The 18,046-nt window shown below is 52.0% G+C and overlaps 1 protein-coding gene across 1 annotated transcript; it reads left to right on the top strand.

Moving 5' to 3' along the window:
• Positions 1-5,169: 5,169 nt before the first annotated feature.
• On the top strand, positions 5,170-16,292 carry RHBG (Rh family B glycoprotein; the record flags this gene model as incomplete). The annotated part of the gene is made up of 10 exons (XM_080916572.1): positions 5,170-5,278; positions 11,228-11,414; positions 11,875-12,025; positions 12,133-12,280; positions 13,748-13,914; positions 14,175-14,312; positions 14,478-14,611; positions 15,061-15,182; positions 16,017-16,090; positions 16,224-16,292. Exons 2-10 carry the CDS (start codon positions 11,248-11,250, stop codon positions 16,290-16,292), a joined length of 1,170 nt encoding a protein of 389 aa, XP_080772698.1. The 5' UTR covers positions 5,170-5,278; positions 11,228-11,247.
• Between the last annotated feature and the right edge of the window lie 1,754 nt (positions 16,293-18,046).

Below are 18,046 nucleotides of genomic sequence, written 5' to 3'. Positions count from 1 at the left end.
TTTGTAATAAGATCTGATGCCCTCTTCTGGTGTGTCTGAAGACAACTACAGTGTACTTATATACAATAAATAAATAAATAAATCTTTAAAAAAAAAAAAAAAAACACAAAAGAGCAGGGCCGCGGTGGCATACGCCCTTATTCCCAGCACTTGGGAAGACACAAAAGGGGCAGATCTCTGAGTTCAAGGCCAGCTTGCCTGGTCTACAGAGTGAGTTCTAGGACAACCAGGGCTACACAGAGAAATCCTGTCTCAGAAAACAAAAACAAGAAACAAAACAAAGCAAACAAAACACCCCAAATCCCACAAAACTGGCAGTCAGGAGACAGGGGCAGGCAGATCTCTGAATCCAACGTCAGCCTGGTCCACACAGTGACTTTCAGGCCACCAAGGTCACAGAGTAAGACCCAGTCTCCAAAACAAAATTGAGGCCCAGTTGTCTGTGCCCCAGCAAGCTAACAGCAGGAGACATAAAAAGAAAATCCAACTTGTTTCCTTTTCTTCACTAGTATGTGTAATAGCCACGGCCAGGCTTGTCACCAGCCCATCGGCGAGGCCCGTGCGATTAGACCTGACAGTATCTCCATATGGCGACAAGGGGACTGGGCCTTGAACAATAAATGAGTAAAGTCAGCGAAGTGCCTGGCGTTTTACTCAGATTGGAGTCCAGTTTTTGTCCCTGGTGTTTCAGAACATGCTGGTTTCCATGTGCAGCCGCTGCCTTTGAAAGCGCTCTCCTAGGCTGGAGAGATGGTTCAGTGGTTAGAACACTGACTGCTCTTCCAGAGGTCCTGAGTTCAATTGCCAGCAACCACATGATGGCTCACAACCATCTGTAATAGAATCCAATGCCCTCTTATGGTGTGTCTGAAGACAGCTACAGTGTACCATATACATAAAATAAATAAATCTTAAAAAAAAAAAAAAAGCGCTCTCCCGCCCAGGCATCAACCGTGCCACACCCCCAGCGGAACACAAGGCTCTTGTGTATAACATGCCTTTAGTTTTTAGATTAGATGGGGCTATTCTCTTTTAAATTAAAAAAGAATTAAAAAATTATATTACCTTATTGTATGCGTGGTGTATTTGTGGCGATCAGGGGACAGCGTGTGAGAGCTGGCTCAAGGGATTGAACTCAGGCCATTCTCCAGATGTGGCAGCAAGCCTTCAGCTCCTGAGCCATCTCGATGGCCCCTTTACCGTCATTTTAAACCAAGGCATCAGGGCTGCTGTTGAGCCTTAAAAGCTTGATCTACTCTTGGTCAGCTCCATTCTAAAAACTCACTGAAGTGGGTTTAGTCGTGTGGAATGTGGAGACAATCTCCCAGAACTTGAGCCCAATGCCCAACATGCGGCAGCAATTCAAATAGAGTGCACTAAATGAAGAAACAAATGGGGGAAGGCAAGGAGAAATAAACAAGATATGAAAAAGTAGTAAATGAAGAAATGAAAAAGGCCTTTTTCTCCAAGGTATTTTGCAGTTAAGCGTAATACAGTAAGTAATCTGACTCAGGCAAATTTTTTCAAAACATTATATTTCCGCGTGTGCGCTTGTGGTGAGGGTGAGCACGCGTGGAGAGGCCAGGAACAACTTTAGGGTCTGGCGTCTCCTTCCACTTTGCTGAGGCAGGTCGTTTCTGTTTCTGTACAGTTTCTATGAGTTTCCAGATGCTTTTCTGTCTTCATCCTCATCTGCTATAGAGTGTTGGCATTAAAGATGTCCACCCCTGCCCACACACAGAGACATCAGGCTTCTTCCCGGGACCTGAGGAAAGCGCTTTCATTGCTTAAGCCATCTCCCTAGAGTCTCAGGACAGACTTTTAACAGAGGCTAACATGGTAAACCTCTAGAGAGAGGTAGTCATTTAATTTTGGTCCTGCCTTGCTTTGATATGTAATATGTATGTGACAGTACACACGTGACTGCTCTGTTTAGACACTGGCACATTGGCTGTTGGTTTGGGCAAGGTTGAAGTCTGGGGTTCATCCAGCTAGAACATGGGAAAAGAGGAGCTCTCTGGCATAGTGTTTTTGCTGTTCTCACAGGAGAAGGCTGGGGGGGGGGGAGGAACTGCCCTTCCGGTGTCCCCCCACAGGTATTGCTTCCTCTGACTCCCAGGTTAGGAGTGCCTCTCCATCAGAGCACTTTGGACTATGATTTGTCTGCTCACTTCCCCATTAGACCCTGCCCAGGGCACAAGCAAGACCTTGTTCTGTTTTATCCCAAAGGTCTGATGCAGTGGCTAGCACACAGTAAGTACACAATATGTGTTTGTTGAATTAAAAGTCTTCCTTTGCCTAAACTACTTAAGAACTGTGTGTACCAGGCATGTTGCCTCATACCTTTAATTCCAGCACTTGGGAGACTGAAGCAGGGGGATTACCTTCAGTTTGAAGCCAGCCCGGGCTGCCTAGTGAAACTCTGTCTCAAGACAAACAAAGAATAATTCTGTGATGTGATGTCTTATGCCTGGGATCCTGGGATCCTAGTGCTAGGAAGTAGAGTCAGGAGGATCCTAAATGCAAGGCCACCCTCAACTAAACAGCAAGTTCAAAGCCAGCTTGAACTACTTAAGACCTTGTCTCCAAAGAAACAATAGAGGGAACAGAGGAATATGCCTATTCTAGCTCCCCCAAGACTCTCAGCTCCTGCTCTCTGCATGACTCCTGCTCTCTGCCTGACTCCTGCCTTGAGCCCCAGACGGTTGAAGCTAGTGACCCATTTAATGACCTTGCTTAGCTAATCAGATGAAAGTAATCACCACATCTGTGAAATGTTTGCCAAAATGCCAGCCATCTCTAGGAATCATTTGGAGTCCTTATGGGAAATGTTATTATCCCCACTCACAGACAACGAGACTGGGGCTCAAAGGGCGCTTAATAATCTGCCTGAGTATAGATATGAAGAAGGAAGGAAGAGAAGGAGGGAGGGAGGGGGAGAGAGAGGGGAGGGATGTCTGGATAATTGTAGCTTTGCTGATTCTCCTGTTTGCCCCCTAAGCATACTGGAGATGATCAGTGAGACTATCAGGGACAACAGTTCCTAGAACCAAGGCAGCAGGGAGAGGAAGCCTTGGCGGAGAGCATCCTGGGGCAACACCGAGTTACTCAGTAACCTCAGACACTTGATTCTCCAGGGACAACCTGCATAGGCCGGGCTAGAGCAAGCAGGGATATCAACTCCCTTTGGCGTTAAATGCTTGGCTGGTCATGACTGGAAGCCAGAGATGGAAAGTCAAAGATTGGGCAGATCTCAAGGCTAGAATGGAGGCTGATGGTACAGATGTCCCTCAGAGGCCTGCAGTGGTGAAAGGAGGGAGGCCTGATACCCATCACCTCATAGGATCGTGGGAGGGGGGACCATGGGTCAGACCTCAGTATGTGATCAAAAGAGCCACATGGTGAATGGTGGGCTAGTGAGTCTTCCCAGGAAGCAGACAGGCAGGGGAGCCTTAGGGAAGGTCTTCAGGGTCTCATTCTATTGGTCCAGAGAGAATATTGGCTGGTGTCTGTCACATGGTGTTAACACCTCAAGGTCACACCTTACAAGGGAGCAAATGTCCCATGTGCAGACCATATGCTGGCCCAGCTCATACCTTTCCAAAGAACTTGTGAGGCCCTCCCCTGACTCAGTGACTGAAGAGCTAACATATGCTAGGCTGGGGCCTCCGGGGTCTAAGCCCATTATATCCTTGTATTAAAGTATCTGGTTCCAACCCTAGGACCTAACCCAGGGTAACCACCACCTGAGTGTTTATCAAGTGAATGAATGAAGAGGAAGAAAGGGGGAGGTCAGATCCTGGAGGAGCTGGAGATGAAGGAAGGCATCCAGGAGACAAGAGAAGGTTAACTCAGACCAGAGCTCTCTCTTCTCCTTTCTCTAGCTCTGGAGGCATAGAAGGCTGAGCCTGTCTAGACCTGTTGCAACAACCCAAGCAGCTGGTGACCCCAAGCAGGGCTCAGGAGACTCACCTGGGACAGGAGATGGCCCCCCAGGGAGTGTTCATAGATGCTGAGCCTCTATGTGTAACCTTCCTGCTGACTGGGGAGTAATGGAAAGTCTGGACAGGACCCACATGGACCAGCTGGGAGCTGTGCCACCAGAGACTGGTCTCAGGTCTTTTATATGCCTGGCTGGACCCTTGGCACAGGACAGTGGACACCTCGAATCCAGGTGTCCTCCCAAGTCCATACAAGGGCAGGGGCAGCGGCTCAGGACCCTGCTGAGACAGTGGAAGAACCAGACGAGGAGCAACGGGCAGTGAGCGGTGCGTCAGCAAGCTGTCCTACTGTCCCTGCCCGTTTCTAAGAACGGACAGTGCCCCTGTGGATTGCAGGGTTCAGAACCAAGAGTGCAAGTGTCCACCGCCTGCTAGAGTCTCCAGGGACCAAGGCTGTGGGCTCTGCAATCCCTCCTGTTGGAGCCATAATCTCTTGCTCAGGTGGTAGAGGCAGTGGCTTCTGAGAGGGGCCATGTGGCTTATCTCCACAGCCAGGCAAAAGAGGATGTCAGTATTAGTCTGATTCCTTCCTACTCGCCAGAATTGCAGTGGACAACGCTGTAAGAAGGGCCTCCTTCCTTCGCAGACCTCTGCTCCCCCAAGGAATGTGGATTGTGGTGGGATAGCAAGAGACCCAGCTGTTGAGCCTCAGATGAGGCTCCTCCAGTCCTGGAGGGGGTCTGCCTTACCTCCCTTCTCCAGTCGTGCTCTTCATTATGAAAGGTCCAATAGCCCTGACTTTTTCCATCTCTTGTCCTATCGTTGCTGGGAAACCAGGTAGTACCTCTAAGGGATAGTAGCTTCTTGGACGCCACTCTCTTACACCAAGTTTGAGGGGGCAAGTACCTTTTCCCCTCTCACCACCCTTCTGGCAGCTGGGGCACAGTTGGTGAAGCTCACACATCATCCGGGCCTCAGCAGGGCCATGGGAAACAGGACCTGACCTGTAGGGGGCTAGTCTCTGCCAACCTCCAGCTGAGGGGTGGGGCTCCTTTAGGAACTGCACGGCCTCCGGGGGGCGGGGCCTTACCTATGCGGTGGCAGGAGTCAGTTTGGCCAGCACAGCCCTGCTGGCGCCCAGGAGAGCACAGCTGCGTTCATGGCCCGCGTTCCCCGCCACCGGCGCCTGGTCCTGCCGCTGCTGTGCTTGTTCTTCCAAGCCACCACCGCCGTCCTCTTTGCAATCTTTGTCCGCTACAACCACGAAACCGACGCTGCTCTGTGGCACTGGGGCAACCACAGTAACGTGGACAACGAGTTTTACTTTCGCTACCCAAGTGAGTGAGGGCGGGCAAGGGCGTGGGAAGCAGAGACTCCAAGCCCCGGGTGTGTAGGGAAGGGCGTTGGTGGGTACTCCTCCTACCAAGATGACTGCCAGGGCTTTAAAATAGTCCCCTCTCTCTAGTGTCCCTCTTGTTCCAGGCACTGCTGGGGATGGCACGTGCTCTATCTCAGGCTGAGGAAAGGTAAGGCTCAGTCAGGGTCACGCAGTAAGGGGAGCTGGGGTTTTGATCCAGTCGTAAGTAGGTCCGGTGGTAGCCACTATCTCAGCTTCCATTGGGACGAATTTGGCTTTGTCCAGGAGTCCAGCTTGACCACAGGAAAGAGAATCTTGTTGGGACGTCAGGTAGGGTGTTAGAGAGGAGAAAATAGAGTTAGGTGTGAAACATGTACCGGCAGCGAAGATTGGCTTTGGCACAGGCGTTCGAGGCTTGTGAGAGGACACTGGACCAGTTTGCCAGATTCAAGGCCATAGTGAGGCAGGCTAGGGTATTGCTTGGCAGGGCGTTATTATCTTATCTCATAGTGTAAGGTGGCTGTGTTGTGCCCATTTATCACCCAACCTGGGTCACACAGCTGGAATAGGGCTTACACACCATAAACCTGACTACTGGTCATTTGCCTCCTGACAAGGTTCTGGATGGGGAGTTAACCCCCAGATGGAGACAAAGCATTCCCCTTCAAGGTTATAATTGACGATCTGGACGTCTGGGGCCACGCAAACTGCCCCTCCCTCTAATGCCCAGGTCAACCTTTTCTAATTCCAGTTCCCCATTCAAGTGACAGGAAGAAGCTGGTGGTTTGTGCCTATAATCTCAGCACCCTGGTGGTGGAGGCAGGAGGATCTGGAGTTCAAAGCCAGCCTCAGCCACACTGTGAATCTGAGATCAGATTGAGCTAACAAAACTCTGTCTCAAACAAACAAAAACAAACAAACACCAAAAAGGAGTAAGTAACAGTATCTCTATTTGAAGGGCCTGCAAATACAGCCACATGGCTATTAACACCCACTTTCTACAGCTGAGCTGGTGGCAGGCTGCCCTGGCCCCAGCAATGGGGACATAGAGGGCAGAGGGAGACTTTGGACTGTGGCAGCAAGCACCAGACCCCAACCAACCACAGCACCTCCTTCTCCACAGTTCATTCTCAGGGGTGGCAGGGATTGGCAGCATTCAGGCCTCGGAAGCTAAGATCAAAAGCAGACCCCTAAAGCCGGCCTTCGACTGCTGATCACTAACGGTCCACAGATGCTGGGAGTTGGGAGAAAATGGGCCAGACAAGTAAAGGAGGCAAGCTTTGGTTTTCTGTCCAAGAGGGTCAAGAACAGCTTCTATTAGAACTTCCAACCCTGTTTGTTCCAAAGCCCAGACCTGCCTTTTACAGCTAAGACAGTGCTGGGCTCTCCTTCCCAAGAGGGCAGCAAGGACCACGGCAGAGTTACTGCCTCCCTGCCCCGGTGTTGATCTCTGTGGACTTTGAGCCTAGTGTGTGGGGAAAGCTAGGCAGGAGGGAGATGTGAGGTTCCTAAAACCCGTGGCTTTGATGAGCCGGGTCCTCACCAGTCCCTGTGTTCAGAGGAAAGGGTCAAGGCCAGAGGGCGGGTAGAAACCTCCCTTTGGTTCAGAGGATGAAAAGTCTTTGGCGAGTATTAACTGGCCAAGGCCGCTGGCATGGTTGCCCTAAGGGGCTGTCAGGAAAAGGCAGGTGTCTTCCCCAGATAGGGCAAGATGGGCCTTCGGGTTCTATAATCTTTCTCTCTCAGATCAGATGTGGACAAAAAGCCAGGAAGGTCACTCATCTACTCAAGATCACGCAGCCAGTAACAGAGAGTGGGCCGAGAGGCAGGCTTCTTGGTTCTCCTTCTGCAAGCTCTTACCATGTTCAGGTTACCCAGGTTACCCAGGTTTACCTTATCTCTTAGGCAGGGTCTTACAATGTAAATCTGGCCAGTCTCAGGTTTACTATCTTCCTGCCTCAGTTTCCCAAGTACTGGAGAATACAGGCTTGAACCACTGTATCCCACCTACAAGCCTCTTACACTACAAAGCCGGAGAGCAGCCCAATGAGAGAAAGGGTTCTAAAAACACCTAAGGAGACCCTCGGGAGAGGTCTGACTTACAGCAGGGACTTGACCCAGACAGGATCAGAACTGTTTTAGGAGAGGTGGAGGCTGGGACTGTGGCCTGCTCTGGGAGGATTCAGCCTGTTATCTGGAAGCTGGAGTGAAAGAGGCCCTGGTTTTGCCAAAGTTTTGCCCCGTCTGGAGGAAGCTGGAAAATGAAGGAGGGCCGAGGTGGCCCGGGAGGGCTTTCTTTGTTCCATCTAAGACTGGTTAGCATAAGCTCAGGCCCCAGACTCATTATGCAGTCAAGTCTGGCCTTGACCTTCTCATGCTCCTGCCTCTACCTTTTGCATGGCAGAATTACAAGTGTGTGCCACCATGCCTGGCTGGGAGTGAGTTTTCAGTGCAAACAGAAGCATTTAAAACAAGCTCAGAGCAGTTGAGAGAAGTTCCTGCATGAACGGTCTTTGGGGCATGCCGCCCAGCCCCCTTTGGTTTCTTTCTGTCCTTGGACAAGAACAGAAAGAGTTCCTCTTCCAGGTTTGAACAAGGGAAAAGGACAGAGAGTCCTGAAAGACTGTAAGCTATCCTGGTGTGGTGGCACATGCCTTTAATCCCAACACTTGGTATCTCTGTAAGTTCTAGGCTAGCCTGGTCTACATAGTGAGTTCCAGGACAGCCAGCACCAGGACAGTTCCAGGACAGACAGTGAGACCCTATCTAAAACAAAAACAAACAAATAAAAACAGAAAGAAGAAATAGAAAAAAGAATGCAGGTTCTGGCTGAGTTCTGAGTGAGTCTGTTTTCTATTGTGTGTATGATGTGGGTAACCCTGAGGAGCAGGCACTGGGGATGTGGTATTCCATTGTGGATGAGGTCAGAGGCCTCTAGACCACACGCCCTGAAGCCCGAGGGGCTGTAGACCCCAGTTTCCAGAGTGAGCAAGGCACTGCTAGAATCTCTGGTCCTGTTCTCAGCTCCAAAACAGCAAAAGCTTTAGCTTCTCTTGGGGATTCTATTTGCACCCCAAAGTTTAGTAGCAGCTTTCAGCTGGCCATGCCTCTCAAAACCAAATACCACAAAACACAGGCTTGAGAATCTGCCTCTTCCTGTGAGAAATTCAGGGTCATCCATGATAAAAATGAATACAAGTTGAATATCATTATGAAAACCCTTGGAGCCAAACGTGTTTTGTTTGGGGGTGTGTTTATGTATACATAATGAGATGTCTTGAGGACGGAACTCATGTCTAGACAAGCAGTCCACAGATACCCAACACAAACACATACACAAGCAGCCTGAAGGTGATCTCATGCAGCCTCTGTAGTGAGCCTGTGGTTTGAGTAAAGCCCATTGGATGAGGCCCTGGGTGGGTGGGTGGGTGTGGCATTTTCCACTACTGCATCGCTGGTGCTTAAAAACTTTGTGATTCTGGAGCATTTGAGTTGCCAGTTTGGATAGTGAACTTGCATGAGGGAAGACAAGCAGAGAAACGGGGTTCGACATCTGAAGAGAGGATCTTGGGCATGTAGATGTGTGACAACTGAAACTTTACTACAGCTCTCAGGTCCCAATTGGCCAAGGAAAAAGGTTAATGTGAGCATGGGTTCTCACCAGCGCCAGCAGCCTCCCTGTGCCGGCTCTGATTCTCCAGTGTGACTCCACCCTTTAGAGCAGGAGCTGACTTCCTGGGTGGGAGCTGTACTCCAGATGCCCAGCACATCTGTAGCTTGCAGCTGTACTCCAGATGCATGCACATTTGTTCCTTGCAGCTGTACTCCAGATGCTCGGCACACCTGTTGCTTGCAGGTGGGAAACAGACCTTCTCAGGCAAGTGATATTTCTCAGCCTAGAGAAGAGCAATTTCTCATGTAGAATATAAAAGGAGAGAGTCTGGAGAGAATGAAGGCATGGTGCCTTTGTCCCTAGACATTTACAGGAAGGGCCCTCCCACAGGCATTCTGCTGGTGGGTTTTGTCTTTGTTTCTGTTTGTTTTTTGAGACAGTCTCATGACAAGCCACAGCTATTCTGAAACTAACTCACTCTATAAACCAGGCTGGACTTGAACTCAGAGATCTGTTTGCCTCTGACTCCCCAGTGCTGGGATTAAAGATGTGCCCCACCACACCTGGCCTTGTTTATGATTTTATTTCTAAGATTTACTCATTTTATTTATAGGAGTACACTGTGGCTGTCTTCAGACACACCAGAAGAGGGCATAAGATCCCATTACAGATGGTTGTGAGCCACCATGTAAGGTTGCTGGGAATTGAACTTCTCCAGAGCAATGACTTCTCCAAGAGCCATCTCTCCAGCCCTGTTAATGATTCTTTTTTAAAGATAAGCTCTTACTCCCTTAGCTGCCCTTGAACTTCGAGCAGTTCTTCTCTGGCGCCTCTCAGGCACTGAGCATCATGTCTAACCACCCACCTTTGAAGAACGACCTCTCTGTTCCTGTGTCTGCAGCTGTTGCGGGCCAGCTGGGCTGAGCCAGGCCATTCTCAACCCCCCTTCCCACCGCAGGAGGGCCAGGCTTATAGACCTGCTACCATACCCAGCTTTTCCCATGGGTTGTGTTCATCAGGTTGTGTGACCGATGCTCCGCATCTCCCAGTTCCCTTAGTGCTGGTCCTATATAACTAGTTACCCCAAAACTCTCTGTATACATCTTAGTTTCAATATAATTGTATTATCCATACTGGCGTTTTATGCAGGAAGCAAACAGAAAAAGCCTCGCATCTCCCTGTACAGAAGCCCCACTGATATGCCCAGCAGTTCAAGTAAACCTAGCCACGTGTGGTCCCCATATTGTGAGCACAATGTGTGGGAGTTTGAGTCAGGAGATCCAGCATCTGAGGTCAGCTGGACTACATGGTGTGACCCTGTCTCAACAGAGCAAGTGTGATGTATAATATTAAAAAAAAAAAAATCAATGTATAGAAAGAAACAAACGGCAAAGCAATCCTTCCTTCTGGGGGCGCCTGCATGACTCACACAGGTAGGAGGGTGGGAGGGTCACTACACTGAGCTGTACAACACAGTAGCCCTGCCCCTTCAGTTCCTTTGGGAGGGAGAGCTTCTCAATCCCTGTTAACAGTTCAAAGCCATTTCCTAAATGATTTTTTTATTTTGAATCTCAAAATAGGGAGATTTGAAAGCTGAGAGATGAAAGTTAGACATCAGAAAGGGCTTCTTCCTCAGGGCTGGGGAGACAGACAGCTCGGTAGGTGATGTGCTTGCTAAGTGAGCGTTAGGATCTGAGTTCAGACCCTCGGCACACAGGTAGAAGTCAGGCATAGCAAGGTTCATTCATGACGTCAGCACTGAGGGCAAAGGGACAGATGCCAGGGCTTGCTGGCTGTCTCTTCTCTGGTCATGTTGGTGAGCTCCAGGAGGGGCCCTGTGTATGAGGCAGATCACAGTGGAGGGAAACACATCTACTGCTACACACACACACACACACACGCGCGCACACACATCTGTGTGCACACATCTGGATGCATGAGAACATGGACTCACTAGACAAAGGGAGAGAGGCACTTTCCAGCAGAAGGAAGGAGAATCTTGTGTGTAGAAGAGACAGGGCTACAGCAGCAGAGAGAACTGACAACCTCCTACTGAGCAGATGCATCAGGTAGGTGAGTGGACGCTGGAGCAGGGATGGTAAGCTGGCCGGGCCCGGCCGCTCCAGGCCCAGTGCTTTGGTGGGAGGTGTTATTCCTGGGGAATTAATTCTACAAGCCTGCTGCTGCTTTAAGGCAGTCCTGTCTAGAAGAGCCAGGCGCAGACATGGCATCTGTTGGCTGGTGGGTGTCAGACCAGAGCAGGTCTCATGACACTCCCTCAGCTGCCTCTCCTTCCCCTGCCCCGCCCACCCACAGGCTTCCAGGATGTGCACGTCATGGTCTTTGTGGGCTTTGGCTTCCTTATGGTCTTTCTCCAGCGGTACGGCTTCAGCAGTGTGGGCTTCACCTTCCTCGTGGCTGCCTTCACCCTGCAGTGGGCCACACTGCTCCAAGGCTTTCTCCATTCTTTCCATGGTGGTCACATCCACATTGGCGTGGAGAGGTGGGCAATAGTAAGGCCCTGGCTCCCCCCAAAGACCCCAAACACTCCACTCCCCAAAGGAAGGCCAGGCCCTGACCTTCAGATCTGTTAACTGACCTCTGCTCTGCCCGACAACCACCTTCTCCAGGCCACTGTCTGGTCTCATTGACCTGTGTCCCCGATATACTCACACACACCTCTGGTCACCATAGCTCCTAGGAGGACTGGCAGCCACTGAAGAATGGCTCCTCCTACCTGCTGGTGCTTCAACCTAGAGTGGGCTTAGCCCATCACTTTACAGAGGGCTCCTCCCTCCTCTCCAAGGGTGGGTGGTATTCATTGGATACCCAGCGAGAGGTGCCCCAGCACTGACTGTCTTCACCTTGCCCTGCCTGCCCCTGCACCATGCCCCTCTGCCTGATGGGGCCTGAAGCCATTTTGGAACCACTTCCCTTCCCCCTCCCACCATCCGTGCCTGCAGCTTAATCAATGCTGACTTCTGTGCGGGCGCTGTGCTCATCTCCTTCGGGGCTGTCCTGGGCAAGACTGGGCCAGCCCAGCTGCTGCTAATGGCCCTACTGGAATCAGTGCTGTTTAGCGTCAATGAGTTTGTACTGCTCAGCCTCCTGGGGGTAAGTCTGGCCGGGAGTGGGTGGGATCTGGGTGTCAGTCCAGCTCTGGTTTAGGTGAGGTGGAGGGAGGGCGGGGGCTGCCTCACCATCTCTATCCTTCTCCCCAGGTGAGAGATGCTGGAGGGTCCATGACTATTCACACGTTCGGGGCTTACTTCGGGCTGTTCCTCTCGAGGGTCCTCTACAGAGCCCAGCTGGAGAAGAGCAGGCTCCGCCAGAGTTCCGTCTACAACTCTGACCTCTTTGCCATGATTGGTGAGGCCTGCTGAGGTGGAGTGTCAGCACCATGCGTTAGGAAGGTCTTCCTGCACTGCCAGCCATCCTTTGGGTCCTTCCTACTTGTGTTCTGAGGAACCTGAGATCTGCGCTCATAGCTGCCTCTAACTTACACATATGCCCGTACTGGCCCTGAGATCTTCCTGGCAGTGGACTCATGCCTCACCTCTGCAAAGTCCTTTTTCTGTGGCCCTGCCAGCCCGGGCCACCTTGCTTCCCCTAAGGACCCTTTCTCTTCGCAGCCCCTGCACTGTCAGGCAGGAAGTCAGGGTCCCGGATCACCTCAGAGAATAGTAGGGCTTGTTCCCTCCAGGTTCCCACCTCTGCTGGCCTATCTATCCTGCCTTCTGGAGCCCAAGTTTCTCTTGGGGTGTTGAATATGGCCTTCAGACCCTGCTCTTGTCTAAGCAAGGCTGGCTTGATCTTCTTGCCCACTTTAGGCTCACTGTGAAACAGCTGAGCCCTCCTTGCCCTTGGCAAGCCTTCACATATGAAGCCTCCCGGTAAAGTGGTCGGGGATGGGGATGGAGGGGTCAGGTTGTCTGAGGCCTGAGCACAGGACGCTGCAATGAAGGTCCACATTGAGGCAGCATAAGGACTTGATCAAGGTGAAGGACATAGTTACACACACTGGCTCCTGCCTTGCTGGCCCACCCTGCAAAGTCCCAGCTTCTCCTTCCTACTCTGAGATTAGTCTGTTAGACTTAAAGCAGGGCCTTGAGGTGGAGGTGCACACCGTCAATCCCAGCACTTGGGAAGCAGAGGCAGGTGAGGCTCTGAGTCTGAGATCAGCCTGGGCAGCCAGGACTACACAGAGAAACCCTGTCTTGAAAAAACAACACACACACACACACACACACACACACACACACACACACACACACACACAGGGAGAGACAGAGAGAGACGGGGGGAGGGGGAGGGAGAGAGAGAGCAGGGACCTGCTTCTTGCCCCAGTGCAGAGCACCCAGCCCAGACTCCTGAGGCTTGTAGGGGCCACCTTCTCTAGAAGGTAGCAGAGTTGGCACAGTCCCCCCCCACACCCCCACAACCAGATATGAGTGCTTACAGCTGCTGTCTGTTAACAGCCTCTTCCTGGCCCCCTTTCCTTTTCTGGTTCTTAAGAAGGGTGGTATTCTGGGGATGGAAGCCGGAGTGTGGAATGTGCTAGGCCAATGCTGTTTACTGAGCTCTGCCTCAGACCCTCTGGAGCAGTTAGGCCTGCTGGGCCATGGAGAAGACATTTATAGGCATGGTTCTCTCAACTCTCATTACATGAAGATGGTGGGTTTTATTTATATGAGTACACTGTCGCTGTCCTTTTTTTTTTTTTTTAAATCAATCCCAGGAAACAGGATGCTTAATAATAACTGATCTGTAGTGCAGCGCCCCCTGGTGGTGGGCAGCTCATTACTGGATGCTCACTGTGGCTACCCACTTGTTTAGGGACCATCTTCCTGTGGGTTTTCTGGCCCAGCTTCAACTCCGCTCCGACAGCGCTGGGGGATGGGCAGCATCGGACAGTGGTCAACACGTACTATTCACTCACTGCGAGCACCCTCAGTACTTTCGCCTTGTCAGCCCTTGTCAGTGGGGATGGACGACTGGACATGGTATGGGGCAGTGGGTGGACAGCCTGGCAAAGGGAGGCTAAACACGGAGGTCCCAAAGGGCAAGCACTGAACCTCCTCTGTCTGCAAGCAGGGGAATGGCATTAGATCAGGAGGAAAGAGTATTTGAAAGCTGGAGAGTTGGTGGCTAGGTGATGGAAGGATCTAGAAGCAATAGATGTCACTGTAGTGAGCGTGGCTGGGATGTGTGGGTGTGATGATTTAATAAGATGCCTTGCTGGGTTTTTTTTTCTTCCTTTTAGGTCCATGTCCAGAATGCAGCACTGGCTGGAGGGGTTGTGGTGGGGACATCAAGTGAAATGATGCTGACACCCTTTGGGGCTCTGGCCGCTGGCTTCCTGGCTGGGACTGTCTCCACGCTGGGGTATAAGTTCTTTACGGTATGGTTGCATCGCAGGTCTGGGACAAAATGTGGGAGGGAAGGAGCCTGGACCAACGACAGGATTCCCAGCCCTTCCGCTACTTCCCCACCAGGGCCTGGGTACGGGTGGGTAAGTTGACGACACACCGTTTATCCAAGCCTGACTATCCACCCTGTCCTCCAGCCCGTCCTTGAATCCAGATTTAAAGTGCAAGACACATGTGGTGTTCACAACCTCCATGGGATGCCAGGACTACTGGGGGCCATCCTGGGAGTCCTGGTGGCTGCACTGGCCACCCATGAGGCTTATGGAGAAGGGTGAGTCCTCCCTCACCCTGAAGTGGCCTTCCTTCTTCCCTGAGAGCCAAGGAAAAAAAAAAAAAAACCCTTCCACTCTATCCCCATTCACCCGCCAATACAGTGGGAGCCAAGGCCCCTGCCTGGCCTCCTGGTCAGTGCCTTAGATGGCCATTAGATAAACAATTTCAAGGGCATTGGACATCCCTTCAGGACCAGTAAGAGATAATGCCCTCTGGGGTCTACATTTCACACTGTGAGCTAGGAGTAGGGCTGGCAAAAGAGACCTTTGACTGGGTTCTGGAAGGTGCGTGGAATTGGCTGGTTTAGGAGGGGAGAGCACTTGAAGTGGGCCTGACTGGGACACTGATCCCTGGACACCCTCCGGCTGCCCACAGGCACGGGTGTCAGAGTGACCAGCCCTGGCTGACTGTCCCATATCCATCTTCTCCTGTCTGGTCTCCCCTCAGCCTGCAGAGCGTGTTTCCACTCATAGCCGAGGGTCACCGCAGTGCCACGTCTCAGGCCATGTATCAACTGTTTGGAATGTTTGTCACACTGGTGTTTGCCTCTGTGGGTGGCAGCCTTGGAGGTGAGTGGGTGGCTCTAACCGGGCAGGGTGTCGGGTGAGAGCCCCAAGGAGGGGGTACCCAGGAAAAAGGGCAAGGGATCCTTGTCCTTCATGTAGGCTCACTTCCGCCAAGATCCTCTCAGAACACCTGCCTGGCCAGTGAGGGGCAGCATGGCCTCTGAGGAGTGCTGGTGTAAGACCACACCCTCCAGAGGGAAGGAAGGCGCCTCTCTGGGTTGTGTGCTGACTTTCTTGTACTGCTCCCTTGTGCCACTAGAGGGCAGTCCAACCCCAGCTGTTGGAAAGAGGCCAGTTCTCCCCCCCACCCCCGCACCCCCCCCAGCTGCTTTCCCCTCCATCTCTGAGCAGTGGCAGACTGAAGGAGGGAAGCCTAGCTCAACCTGGAGTTCAAAGCCTTCCACAGAAGCTGTCTGCTTGCTGGCCCTAGGTCAGGCATCTCCTGATATCTGGTTTTAAGAACAAACCCTGATGCTATAACATCTCTACTCTCAATGTCACGCCCACCCTCGTCCTGAAACTCTCTATGGTCTAGTTCCCCGGGTCATGTGTCATTCGATAAACGTCCCCTAGCCCCTCCCATGTGGGAGGTCACAAACAGATGAGCATTTAGGCTTCACAAGAGAATCACGATACAGCCACAAACATGAACAAATTCTCTCATTCCACCAGCTGGTCTCTTGTGGGTAATTTGAGGGTGAGGCCACCTTGCAGGACTGCACCTTCTCAGAAACGTGGACTCAATAGCTCATGCCCTTGAGCTTACCAACCTGTGGCCCTAGTGGCAGCCTGGGTTGGGACAGGGGGCCTTTACACATCCTTCCCTATGGCCACTAGGGCTCCTGCTGAAACTTCCCTTCCTGGACGCTCCTCCTGACTCCCAGTGCTTCGAGGACCAGGTTTACTGGGAGGTGAGACACAGCTCCGAGTTTGTCCCCTGTATGGCGCTTGACCCTTCCTCTCTGGGATCTTGCCTTACCTCTGGGCTACCACTTGCCTCTTTCCTTGTTTGTGGGCTCCTTCTTAAGCCGCCTTGCTTTGCAGGTACCCGGAGAGCAGGAGGCTGAGACCCAGAGGCCTCTGAGGTCTGAGGAGACAGACACCGAGGCGTAATTGCTACCACTGTCCTCAGAGAAGACAATGGCTTCTGCCAAGAGAGCCTTCTCTGCCTTTGTTACTGTTGTGTGAGGAAGTCTGCCATCCTTAGGGAGGTCCCCAATTGGCTTGTACCTGTGGCCAGAAAAGGCCAAAGCCAGCCCTAGGCGACTGCCACCCCCATTGACCAGTGTTAACCTGTTCCAGTGACACCCAAGCCAGGCCCTCTCTGGGTGGGAAGCTGGTGATAAACAAGGACTCTGACACCTGTCTGTGCCTCTCCCTTTCACTGCTGAGGCCACTCAAAGACCTTAGTGTTGACAAAACCCTCCTTGGGTCCACAGAACTCCAAGATACTACATGCTACTCTATATGGTCCAACTAGTTCCATGCTCTCCAGGGAGAGGCATTATTGTCCAGAATGTCTGTGCCTGTTTTAGCCATTTGATGCTGCTCCCCAATCCTTCCTGGTCCTTACCCAACTGTTGCTGCCCTGACCCTCAACTGGCTTTCCACTGCTGAGCAGAATAGGAAGAAGTCCAAGAGGAGCATCAAAAGAGTGGTCTGCCACAAAACCTCAGCACTCGGAGGCAGACATTATGACAGTCATTGATGCCAGTTCATGGCCGGGTCCTGACCCTGACCCATGTGAAGCAGGGAGTGGGAAGGGTCCTGCGGTTCTGGGGCTGTGGATGAGGAAAGGCAGATGGGCTCTTGTTGCTGTGAATCATTTGACCACAAGAGGGCGCTCTAAACCAGCAGACGATGCCACGTCCCTTCCCCACCTAGGTCCTTCCGGCCTAACCTTCCTAGCTGCATCAGGGTCGGTCCTCAGAGCATCCAAGCCAAAGCCTTTCCTGAGCTCCACCCATTCTACATGTCAGGTGATACCAGAAACTTTGTATCTCATGTCACTCCTGGTGACTTCATCCCTTCAGCAGGTGGGAGCCCCTTCCAGATGAGGCACAGGACCCCTCTTTCTATCTTCGCTTGACCCACCAGCAGGTTTCTGGCAAGAGCGGAGAGCAAATACAGACACCTCTGCCTCCAAACCAAGGCCCTTCAGCGGTAGGAACCCAAAGAGTAAGGACACCCTGAGTTCCAGTTGCCCGATAGATATGTTCCTGGGCTCCCCTGTGCAGCGAGAGGTGGTGGAGAGACAAGCTGTCTAGGGAGCAATCCTCTTGTACCCCCCCAGACCTCTCTCCTCCATAGTCCCCTGCCCATAGACTGGAGGACCCAGCTCTGGATGGATGGGTGATGAACGGCCAGCTGGCCTGGCTTGTCCCCAGTTGCTGCCCAGGTATTTCTGGTGAAGGAAAGCTGTGAGTGTTCCTTCACTCACGATACCAAGGTTTTCAGTCTGGCCCTCTCTGCTGCTGGTTCCTTCCCAACAGCAACCAAGCTCCTTCTCCGTGCCTGAAAAATACAGGCACTTCCAACACTGGGAGAAGCCATCTCAATCCAGGGAGGCTTCCTGGAGAAGGGGCATTTGAGCTTTTCCGGGTAGGGCATTTGCTCAGTCAACTTCAAGTGGGCAAAAGGCTGCTGGGCCCAGGCTGGCCTGGCAGTAGGTCCCTGAGAAGAAGGACATGGTGGGGATGCTCCTGAGCTGTGCCCTGTGTATTTTGTCACCAGTGAATTCTGAACTTCACCAATGCCATAAAACCCCCATGTGCACGACAATGGTTCAGGCTCCACCACCGGCCCTGGCACCCTGGCCCTCTGGTTTTGCACTGTGTTTGTTTTATTTTCCCTGTTTGCCTTAAATG

This window comes from Micromys minutus, assembly GCF_963924665.1.
Source record: "Micromys minutus genome assembly, chromosome: 4".
NCBI lineage: Eukaryota > Metazoa > Chordata > Mammalia > Rodentia > Muridae > Micromys > Micromys minutus.
Note: the sequence above shows the minus strand (reverse complement) of the source record. Positions and strands in the feature narration are given on the sequence as shown.